This window comes from Aptenodytes forsteri, unplaced genomic scaffold, assembly GCF_000699145.1.
Source record: "Aptenodytes forsteri isolate BGI_AS27 unplaced genomic scaffold, ASM69914v1 Scaffold55, whole genome shotgun sequence".
NCBI classification, from domain to species: domain Eukaryota; kingdom Metazoa; phylum Chordata; class Aves; order Sphenisciformes; family Spheniscidae; genus Aptenodytes; species Aptenodytes forsteri.
In genome coordinates this window covers 13202094-13214374 of record NW_008796063.1, presented here as the reverse complement: position 1 = coordinate 13214374, position 12281 = coordinate 13202094, and the positions used below count along the sequence as shown (strand labels likewise).

Here is a 12281-nt window from a genome sequence, read left to right as displayed (position 1 = left end):
CCCCTTCCACGTTGTTGGGATTGTCTGTCCCCACCTTCGTTACTGAATTTCTCATGCAAGGACAGCATGTAAGCTGAGACTTTTTAGTAACTGACTTTAATTTACTTGCCTTGCCAGATGTGCAGTGGCTCTGGGGGGGGGGGGGAAGTCTGAAAAAGTCCTGGGTATTACCAGGAGGGATATGGATGACAGGACAAGAAGCTCCAGAAAACCTTGGTGAATCCACATCCTCGGTAGCGTATGCTGTCCCATTCTCTGCATCTTAGGAAGGACAAAGTTTTGAGCTGGAAAGGTACAAAACTACCATCCTGTATAAGGTGAGCCTAAATGGGCTGCAGTTTCTAACATCCCTAACACTGGAGGATATGAGAGGCGTGGACTGTAGAAAGAGGTGGGACTTATGTGCTCCTCCTAAACAGCATCTCTTATCGCCACTGTTAGGGACAGGATACTGGTCTAGACTTAATGGCGATAGCTCCAGCCCCGTAGGACGCTTTGTATGTTCTTAGGACATGTGGTAGCAAGAAGAATGGAATGGAAATGTGATTATGTTTTCATTACTTGGACAGCCTCTGTCTTGTAGACCATTCTGCTGAAATCAGTTTCTTTGTGTCACAGTTACACCTCTTTTCCACTGAAACAGTAAATACCAGTCCCAGTGGTTGAAACCCTGAAATGATTAGGAATGCCATAATTAGATTGCAGAGGAAAACATATCTGTAAATTTTCGAGTCTTTAAACACAGTATAGCTCAGAAATAAAGATCAAAATTTTATTTCCATGTTGGTAATAAAAATAATTCCATGACTTCTGTAAACCATTGCATAAACGCTATAGTGTAGAAAAGTTTTAACGTGTTAACAATTTTAAACAGTTCACTGCAAGTAAATGAGTATGCATTATAAATAATATGTTTTGTATTAAGAACAATTTCATTCACAAAATCATTTCTGTCTGTACACTCAAAAAATTAATGGCTTACATAAATTAATATGAGTAAAAATTCCGTATTTATTTAGGGTCTGATGATGACCACAGTTACACAAGCATAGTGTGACAGTCATAATATTACTACCTATATTTAATACTAGGATACTCTGAATGGCAATATAGAACAAAACAAGTATGTCTTTAATAATCTGCTATTCAAAGAAGACTAATAATAAGCCTATAACATGCAGCTTGGGATCTATCTGTAATTAGCATACTTCCGGTTAAATTACAGCTCCTAACTGTAAAAACCCTGAGAAATCACAATTTTAATCTATTATTCCCCAGGCTAAAATAATTGTGACAACATAACAGCATTCACATTAAAAATTATATTCTTACATAAATTAACGCAGAACTTTGTCAAATACCAAAATGAATCTTGAAAATCTATTTAGTTTGCTTTTATGTATTTTGTGAATTCAGCAAATTACCGTACTGTAGTCTCGCTAAAATATAATTTTAATGTATCCAGTTTCTAGATAGCGTATATAGTACAAGGACGAATACTTAAAAAGGTCAGGTTTCACTTCTGACTTCTTCCAAATAGTCCTCTCTAGTCAACTGCATATATTCCGTTATCCTCCATTTTAAAGTACTGGTGTAAAAGTACGTATTTATTTGTATTTGCAGTTGACTTGCTTTAGTAAGATACAGAAAACTTTGCTTGTAATTCCTCACAAAAAGAATTTTGTGAAGAACAACTGTATTATTTCCATATAATTGCTATGTATGGTTCAAGTGATTACCTAAGGATTCGTCTACAATTATAGCAAGCTGCCCAGTCTGAGAATTTGACACATAGGTATGTTTCTTTGGTATGTGTTTTTTGTTTCTCCACAAAATGGTTTGTTGATAGTTTTTAAATGTGTCTGTAACTCAGCACCAAAGAAACCTACAGGGAACGCCTGCAAAATTTTCAGTACTGATACTACTATAGGACACACATCATTATTTTTTCAAGATTCATCACTGTAAAACACAAAACATACAACTTTAAAAAGCAACAGACTAAACATATTAGTTAATTTCCTCTAAAAATGCAGCACATATAAACTATGAATGTCAATCTGATGATTCACACTGCAAGTGCTGTTTATGTTCCTTTTTTGTTGGTGTCATGAGATTAGGAAAATCGCCTGTTACTACCAAAGAAAAAGGGACCAAAAAATAGCCCTAGGACATAGGCAAATGCACTAAAATACACATGAAGAACTATAAACTTTGACAAGACAGCACAAAACCACGCTTCTGTATCTCGTGGGTAACAAATGTCACATAGCTGCATATGGCCTAAGCTGGTTTCTTCTAAAATACCAAAGCAAAAATTTTCACTAAGATATTTCTAAACATTTTTGTGAGCACAATGGTTGCAGAATGCTGTTCCACACTAAATGAATATAGTAAACCGGTGTCCAAAATAACTTCTTGTTTGAAAAATATGTAGCGTAATTTCAAACTATAATTAACACATTATTCTTTGATTTACTCACTGTTTAAAAAAAAAAAACAACCCAACAACCCTTACATAACTAAGTTTGCTTTAGTCCAAAATACTGTTAAGGTTCAAAAATCAGTCTTTGTCATAGACTGCACAGATGTAAAAAATACATTTATACCTACAGCCAAACTTGGTGATCCGAGTTCCTTTTTTAAAAAGTCTAAAGCTGGCTACACCTTTAAAATGGCAGTACCTTATTTTAGGACAGAAAAGTGTGTTTGAAAATGCAAATACAGTCCAATTTTATACTTTTCTCGGTACAAACGTTTTAGAGAAACTGTGTTAAAGTCAACAAAATCACATTATTAAGCCCAACTTTGGTCTTTAAAGTGATCTTCAGACAAAATTTTGAAACAGAGGCAAGTAGAAATGTACTTAATATTTTATCCTACTTCTCCCTTCCCAAAAGGTCTCCAACATTCCTGCAGATCGATGTGTCTTAGGAAAGCAGCGACAAGTCTGTACGTTTAGTTCTTACAGAAAATGTGTAATGATTTTTTGCTAACTCAAGCCTTTGTACAAAGAACGCTAAAACCCAAAGGAGATAGTGATTTCAGTACTGTTGGCTTGGGCCCTTTATTTAATGCTGACACAGTTCTAAAAGCTCTATTTCGACAATAAGAATTTTAGTATACATCTTTTTTTTTGTTTTAGCATGACTGAAATTTAAATAGATTAACTCTTTGCTGCCTGTGTGAACTCACTTTTTGTACTCAATACAGTAATACGGAGATACAAATCATGTAACACAGTAGTAGGTCATTTCAATCTAAGTTGTACTAGTGTCACACCTGAATTTAACAGAAAAAGGAGTAACGCAGGCAATTATTCCATGTAAGAAAAGTAAAAATATACAGTATTAACATGCAGTAATTAATTAACTTCTCCTGTTGAATTGCATGTTCCCACCTACCAGGATGAAGCAAGGATATTACCACCTTTTAAAAGAATCACTGTGTCAAAGTGCCACTGCCTGATTACATACTTAAATAATTTTGTAGTTCCTTTCAAACATGCATTACTTCATTACTGAAAAAAGTGTATTTTAAAATATTTATAAAAGCAAGAGATGTATTCTAGTTATTGTGAAATTGTTCAATACAAAATTAAGCAATAGAAATTATTTGCAAAATTCTTCTTTTATGTTTTCTGCCATTTTATAGGATATTGGGCATAGGCACTAGGTAATATTATATATATATCATATCTGCTCCCAGTGAGTACCACACAGGTTAGGAGATGTACAAAAACTTTAAGACTACAAACATCCAAACTGAGGGAAATATGCAAATGCACAGTTGTTTACTAAAACTGATCTGTTTCACAAAATTAAAAACATGTCTTTGAATATGAAAGCATACGTGCCTCACTGTTTTTGTCTCCGCTGGTACATTTATAAATACTACAGTATGCAGTTAACTTATAAATTGTAAAAAAAACTAGGTAAGTTGTCATTTCTATTTAATCATATTGTCATCTAACAGTAAAACCATGTGAAATATTTTAAATTCACAGTACACATAACTCATTATTGCATATTAAAAAATAAACATAAGACCTAGAAAGCAGCTTGAAGCAATTTACAACAGATCTTCTAACAAAACACAATAATTAAAAAGTGCTTTTATATTAATCAGAGTTTTTCAAACATCCAAGTAAACATAGTGTTAGACCAATTCCAAAATACTGGCTCTGGCATTCCACACACAACAGACATGGCAAAGGGACCATTTGTACTGTTGAGTGTGTAGTTACTGTACCTATGTATCCATCTTCTGTTAATGAAAATAACAGGTATAAACACTTCATTCAGGCATTATGGTAACATTTATACAAAGTGATTACAGTGCAAATGAACCTAAGTAGCTTGTGCACTAGGAGTGCAAGTGGAAGTCAGAAAAGGCTGTGATGGGATTGGAGGGTAATGAAAGAACCTCAAGACTATAGAACCTCATCAAATGACTGAAGTTGATAGGTAAAGGTGAGCAAGCCTTATTCTCTATCTTAAAGCAACTAAGTTTCGCACATCAAAATGGAAATCAGTCTAGCACTATTAAATGAATTAATTATGAGTGATACAATTCTTATACAAAATACAAAACAAAAATTATTTAATTCATAAACATGATATGAGTATTATGCCTGTATGCTACCACAGATTTTTTTTTTTCTTGCAGCAGGGACATTCTTCTTGTGCAGCTGCACAGTGATCACAAAGTACATAATGTTGACATGGATTCAGGATAATACTACCATCACCTTCCTGACATACGATACACTTCTTTGACTGAAGCTGAAAAATCACCTGTAAAAAGATTATTGCACTCAGTAAAAACGATTCCAAAGTATACAGTTGCATTCTAGCAGCTTTACGCTTAGCTGTCCCGAATAAATTCTAATTTAACAACACAAAGGACAATGTTTTTGTATGACAGATAGCTGAATTGAGGGGTTGTAAGATCAGAGCATGCACAACCTTTAAAGTAGCAGCTAGAGGAGTATAGGTGCTTTTAGAAAGGAAAATATCTAGAATTGAACCTCTGGACTGAAGTTTTCCTGCATAATTGGGATGAGTGATGCAAACAAGCAAAAACAAAAAAAGAGGAAATAAGCCTTTTTCGTTGTCATATACTCCCTCATTTTGCCATTTCAAACCACTGTTACATTTTCTCATGCCATGGGAGATGTTCGCATTAGGACAAAATGGAAGCATCCCAAATGTGCGATAGAATAAAGCTACTGATAGAGACTTTGGGGAGGATGTTACAACTTTAAATAAATGTCTCCATGTGATAAGCCACATCAACCCTATTAAGGAACAAGAACTGAAAAGCATCTAAAAGCCGTGTTAATTTTTGAAGAGCAAGACATGGTTCGGGCTAAGAACCCAGAATGCTATGTATGGCACTGCCTAAGACAGCAGCTTTCTCCTGGAAGGAAGAGGTAGGTGAGAAGAGGCCACAGTGGTAAAGGAAATCTGAGAAACTGAGGAGCTGGAAAAGGTGGTAATGGTTCTGATCACTCCAGCCTGGCCGAGATTACTTCCATTCCAGGTTGTAATGACTTTTTTGGTAAGAGATCCCAAGACTCTTTTGCTCCTTTTTAAAATCCCTTAGGAGAAAAACAATAGTGGTCCCTAATGCAATCCAGAATCCCGTAAATGTACTCGATAACAGGAGCCTGGTAACTAGCAAGTCTTGTCCTCGTCCACCTGCTTTATTGACAAAGACTTAAATTATGTTTTAAACTCTTCTAAAGAGAGCCTAGCTTTTTTTTCAAGGCTGTAGTTCATACTGATACAGATGGCACTGGACAGGAGGTGCACTGAGACAGAGAAGACACTGCTGAACTCAAATAGGTACTAGAATATGGCAGACTGTCCCAGTAGTGAAAAAAAATCTTTTTGTCTAGACAGTCCCATCACAGTCAAAACAAAACAGCAAGAATTGATGTCATATGTGGTGTCACTGCCCTTTGAGATTGCAGGGGAGAAAGCAATGTGAAACCAAGTTGTGCCCAGCAAGGTTTGAAGTATGGTGCCTGGAGCAGTGCATGGTCATTATTATCTTCCTTGATGTGCTCAGAGGAGTGGCACCTGACATTCCCAGCTTTGAGAGCCCTGAGAAATGCCCTCAATCTGGCAGTGAAAGAGCATCCTAAATTTTGGCAGAAACTGAGTCTGGATTTGAAAGAAGGTGAAATACAGCAATATGCCACTAAGGTGATTAAGAGACTGAAGCATCTGATATACGAGGAGAGGCTGAAAGAGCTGGGATTGTTTAGCCTTGAAAAGAGATGGCATCTTACTGGTGTGTATAAATACCTGATGGGAGGGAGTAAAAGAGATATGGACAGACTCTTCTCAGTGATATCCAGTGAAAGAAGAGGGAACAGGCACAAACTAAAATACAGAAAATTCCACATAGACATAAGAAAAAACTTTTCTTACTGTGAGTGTGGTCAAACACTGGAAAAGGTTGCCCACAGAGGTGGTAGATTCTCCATCCTTGGAGATACTCAAAACGCTACCGGGCAAGGCCCTGAGCAACCTGCTCGAGTTGACCCTGCTTTGAGCAGGGAGTTGGACTGGATGATCTCCAGAGGTCCCTTCTAATGTCAGTGATTCTATGCTCCAAGTCTGTACTGGCCTGTCTGACTACACAAACTCCTAGCAGGGAACCTCACCACCTACCTTCTAAACAAGTGAAAACATGTAACTATTTTCATTTATTTAGCACAACTATTTTTATTTATTTAGGTAGTGCCCAAAACATTGAGGGTACAAGTTGGCATTAAATCTTCTTTTAATCACCCCAAGAATTCTTGTGAATCACTTGTAATTTGTTCTGATAGCTGATCGAAAACTTAGAAGAATCCATTAGGTTGAGAAATCTGAACCATCCTCTATTCCAGAAAAAAAAGACTTAACACGGAGAGCAATGTCGCTCCTTGAAATGAAACCTGGCATAAATATGTCATTAAAGGTTACTGAGCTGCCAGTTTCAGTTAATCAAAAATAGTTATGCAGATGAAGAAACTCACCTCATCTATTGTTTCTAAATCTAAGTGCAGCCGATTTTGTAAGGAACGAAGTTTTGGCAAGGATATCTTTTCTATATCTCCATAGTTTTTCATATAAGGTAATGTAGTAGATAGACAAGCAGCTAATTGCACCTTCAGCTTTTTTAATTTATGTTCCACTTCCTCCTTCTTCTGAAGAGCGAGTTGTTTGTCTGCATCTGCGATGTTAGCACGTTCTTTTGCTTCTTGAGCCTCTTTCTGCCATGCATCACATGCCTAGGAGAAAGAGATTTCCAGAATATAAAAAATAAATTTTTTAAATTAACAACAGAAGAGCAAATTCAAAAGCCTTCAAAGATGCAGGTAATCTCTAATTTTAGACATAACAATGCATTTATTGTCAGTTTAACACTTCTCCCTACTTATCCTACCTTCTAGTTAACAACTCTTCTTGTTTTGTCTTAATGTAATTTTTAGGTATGTCACTGTTACTTGTCTGTAAACAGCTAGAAGTCTTTTTGGAGCTCTATAAATGGAACACATTGGAAATGTTAAATTCATAATTTAATGTCAAGAGACATCAAAACCTATCAAAATTTAGTACAGCTACTTAGCTACTCCTTGTCACAGAGAGAACGACATGAGGAGAAGAAAAGGACTACAGAAAATGCACTAGAATGGCAGTTATCAACAACCTCAGTTTGACTGCTGAGATGGCTAGATACTGTCCAGGTACACTACACAACCACAGCTGCTGGCAAGCCTCTACTTTTTATGCGTGCTTATCATCTGAAAGAGGTACAGGAGGGAATGTATGTCTTTAGTTACTTAAACATCAAGATACGTTGCTGTTCAACCCCATCCTGAATATGTGTAAGTGTCCCTGTCTAGACAGGCAGATCAACTTCCAGAAAATAAATTGCCCTTTAAAAAGCTCAGTTTTCTTTATGCCACTAGCTCATTTTGAGGATGGAAAAAACATTCCTTTGACAGATTGTAATAAAACTCTGTGTCCAAGGATAAGAAGGTATGTAAAAAGGAAAAGCACTAGAGGCTGCTTGTTTGTTACAAAAAAAAAAAAAAAATTAGTATTACCATAAATTAGCATACCTGTTTTACTTGTTGCCAAGATTCTTCCCATTGTTTTAGTTTTCTCTTGGCATCATCAAGTTCCTGTCTAACTCGATTTAGTTCATTCCCACTGGTGTTTGAACTTATTGAGGGGGTAGTGCCACTGCTTAGTACTGGGGATGGACTAGGAGAGAAACTCCCTGTTACAAAGTCCCAGATGCTCCCTGTAACACCATTTAAACCTGTAAAACAAAAGCAGAAAAAATCATCATTCTGCACACACTGCTGCAAAATGTTTCACATGCAGAACAAAACAGATGTGCCACATACGCAAAAATTATACTTTTATCTGCAAGACTCAAAACATTATTTCACTACCTTCAGAAATGTGACAGTCTGGAAAATGTTTACATTATTTAGAACAATTCAGGACACTTACCATATTTTTTTTTCTTGCCGCTTTTAATAAAAGACAGTCCAGTCCATAAAAGGAGAAGGAAGAGTGGGAATTCATTTATGTACAAAAAGCTTTGTTCCTAGCAGCTCATACATCGTTTTAATTCTTCCTCTTTCTCTGTTTTATATTTTCCTTTAGCAAAATGCTGCAGCTACAATGCATTCCTGGTGCCTGTATGCCAACTGCTCTATTTTACCCCTTTCAAACGCCTCTGTAAATATCTCCTTTTCCAAGAATTCTTTTTTTCCCTTCACTAGGAACGGAAGTTCACTCCTTGAACTTTCTCCCACATACAACTCCATTATCAGTAGTGTTATCAATAGCTAGGCTTTGTTGTCCAGATTAAGTCGTAAGAAATGTGCAAAGCCTTGAACTGAACATTTCTTACCTGCCATTGAGTTCCCTCTTACAATTCACAAAGTGCAGCCTTCAACTTACTTACCTAAAGAGTTGTGAGAAGAGGCTGAGGTGCCTAACATACTATGTTCTGTCTTCAAAGGCTGAAGCTGCTGGTGGTGAGGAGCCGTAGTGGATGAAAGAAAAGACTGAGACAGCGATTGTGAAAGAGAACTGAGTGGAGAGGTTGAAAGGGATGATGAAGAATGTAAAGATGAGGAACGAACAAGAGAACCTGGAATATTGACAGGTGCTGAACTTCCCAGTAATCTTTGACCTATGTATGCATTAGGGGGTAAAAAAAAAAAAAAGTATTAGTTCCAAAGCAGTACACCACTCTCTGTAAGTATTTTTCTGAAAAATGTATCAAATGTAAATTAAATTATATATTCAAATACCTTCCATTAAAAAAGAAATCTTTATTTATCTCCTATTGCAAAAATGTTTTTTAAATTGAACACTTGGAAGTAGTTTTCCAAGTGCCAAGAAAACAGAATTTGTAGCTTTACAAAGCAGTGGCCTCATCTGCAGCTACAAACAGAGAGAGAAACACTTTTCATATCAAGTTATTTGACTTACTCATTTTTACAGCCAACAACTAACACAAGTGGAGAAACTGACTGAAACTTAAAGGATTAAGAAAAATTTGGTTTTTATTTTTATTTTAATATATAAACTAGAGTTGAGCAAGTGAGACTACATACCTTGAAAATCAAGGTATGATTGACATAGCTCAATTTCTTTCCTCTACATACTTTTGCTTTTGTTCAGTAGATTTTAAACATCAAATATACTTAACTCTCTATAAAAACTGTGTTTGAAACAAAGTAAAAATTAATAATTCAGTCAAACAAATTCATTGTTCATAATTTCCCAAAATAATGATGATGATAAAAAATAGGTATTAAAAAAAGGATGTTCAATCATGCAATTACTTAAATAGACATGCACAGATGCAGTGCATTTTCCTGGTCAGGAAACAGTTCAGTATTTACTGTGAAGATTTTATTCATCAATATGTTTGAATAGCAACTAAAAATGACATCACATTTTCTTCAGAAAAATATAGCAGTCAAGTGATTATACTTAAAGCAAGGGTCATGATTCTAGTTTTCTGGTTTTGCTTAAAACAGGTGAATTCACATCATCAGAGAAAACATCATTCCTTTTAGAAGTATTTCAAAACAAAAAGACGGGGATGCTCATTATAAGCTGCATTGCCACAATGTCTTCAAAAAAATGTATCTTGAAATACTCAGCAAATGTTACCAAGGTCAGCCTCATGACCAACTACATGAGGAGGATACAGGACAGACATATAACCACAGACGTACATAATATACCAGACAATAAATGTACACCGCTCTTCACAAGAGGAGTAACGAAGCAACAAAGTAAAGGGAGTTTAGTTAAAAAATCTGGCCAAGTAAGAATTGTCTTAAAAATTAAGAGCCAAAGTAAAGCCCCCAGACAAACACTGTATGAAATGGTAGCAGAACCACCATCTCTTTTCTGGTTCTTAAAGTAGTCTTCAAATCCAGTTGAATTTTGACAAATACAGTCTTGCCTGCGTGTCTTGAGTTTAAGGGAGAGGACCCACGCTGGAGTAGGGACAAGTGTGAGGAGGAAGGAGCGGCAGAGAGGAACTGTTATGAACTGACTGCTACCCCCCATTCCCCATCCCCCTGCACTGCTTGGGATGGGAAGGGAGAGGTAGAAGAGCTGGGAATGAAGTTGAGCCTGGGGAAAAGGTGGTGGGGGGTTATTTTAGTTTTTCTCTTTGTTTCTCACCATCCAACTCTATTTTAATTGGCAATAAATTAATTTTCCCCAAGTCAAGTCTGTTTTGCCCGTGACAGCAACTGGTAAGTGATCTCTCTGTCTTTATCTTGACCCACAAGCTTTTTCATCTTACTTTCTCCCCCTGTCCCGTTGAGGAGGGGTAGTTAGAGAGCAGCTGGATGGGTGTCTGGCTACCCACCAAGGTCAACCTATTACACTGCATGAACTATCCTCCACATACAAATAAAATTGGTTACAGCTTTCCTTCCTGTTCCATACTTCCTGGTACTTCCAATGAAGCATAATCATTCCTGCAGCATAGAACAAGGCAGTAAATGAAATACCACTCAAACTAACTATAGCATCAGGAGAATTGTTGAGCGTGACATCACTAGCAGAGAAACAAATTTGAAATTGCACACATTATCAGTTTCTTTCCAGGTCTGTATGAAGGGGAATATCATGAACAATAATGGAAAACATTAGTAGATAACATATAAACTGTTCTGGTGAAGGAACAACCTGTTGGCATCATCACTGGACAGAAAATTGTAAGTCAATCAACCAAAATAAATATAAAGCCCTAAAACCTCTGAAGATATTCCCACTAATATTATTGACGAGAATCTACATAAAACTAGATAACTACCTATTGAGACTCTAACATTTTGGGTCATTCTGTATGGATCCCCTAATAACCTGAAGTATAAAGGTACCACAAATACAGCCTCTATAACAAAGAACCACCTTGGGAGAAAACACAGTCAAAGTGGGAGGGGCTCCAGAGCTTGTAGCACTGTTGTCAAGATCTCAGAAATTAGTATTTGGTGTAAGAAACTTCTTAATTGGTGTGATCCAGCACTGGTTTCTTCTAGCTCTTGCTATCAATAATGAAGCCACTGCTACAATCTGCCTAGATCTACTTGATGCCAAAACATCACCACCACCAAATGTGAATTGTAAACTGCCTCCCCAAATGCTCTACTCAGATCTGAAGACAGAAGCATGTCACCAGTCACTTTATGTGAGGCATCTTCTGCCCACCTTCAAATGAGTGAGCTGATGAAGTGAAAAAGTCTATTTCAAACCAAGTGACTTTCCTGAATTCTGTGTTTGCTCTGAAGCTTCATGTATCCACACACTACTGGGCTAATAAAATTAGGGATCTTGCCTAGAACTGTCCCCTTTCACTGCAAAGGAAGCACTTGGAGGAGGAAAAGTTTGAAGCAGAATCTCTCTGGATATCTGTGTTATTTCTGAAAATAAGCAACTTACTGTTGCTTATAATATATGCTTTCCTAAGGGAGGCGGGGCACTTGATGTTCACTTGGGTCAAAATGGTTTTCATGCCTTACGACAGAGTCTTGAATCTGTAATACTTGGGTACTGTCCTATCCACTGCGGTCCCAATGACAGCTTACATATTCCAACAACATCAAATATATCTGTTGTGTTTTAACCCAGCAGACAGCTAAACATCACACAGCCGTTCGCTCACTCCCCGCCCCCCGCCCCGACTGGGATAGGGGAGAGAACCGGGGAGAAAAAAGTAAATTCATGGGT

General features: G+C 36.8%; 1 protein-coding gene across 1 annotated transcript in view; it reads right to left on the bottom strand.

Annotated features, from left to right (window-relative positions):
- Positions 1-670: 670 nt before the first annotated feature.
- Positions 671-12281, bottom strand: part of UNKL (unkempt family like zinc finger) — a 62870-nt gene continuing 51259 nt past the window's right edge. The window contains exons 13-16 of the mRNA XM_009286521.2: positions 8983-9213; positions 8123-8325; positions 7034-7288; positions 671-4796 (exon numbers count right to left, since the gene is read on the bottom strand). Of these exons, the coding sequence (XP_009284796.1) occupies positions 4641-4796; positions 7034-7288; positions 8123-8325; positions 8983-9213 (845 nt within the window). The 3' untranslated portion in view covers positions 671-4640. The remainder of the gene's footprint in view (positions 4797-7033; positions 7289-8122; positions 8326-8982; positions 9214-12281) is intronic.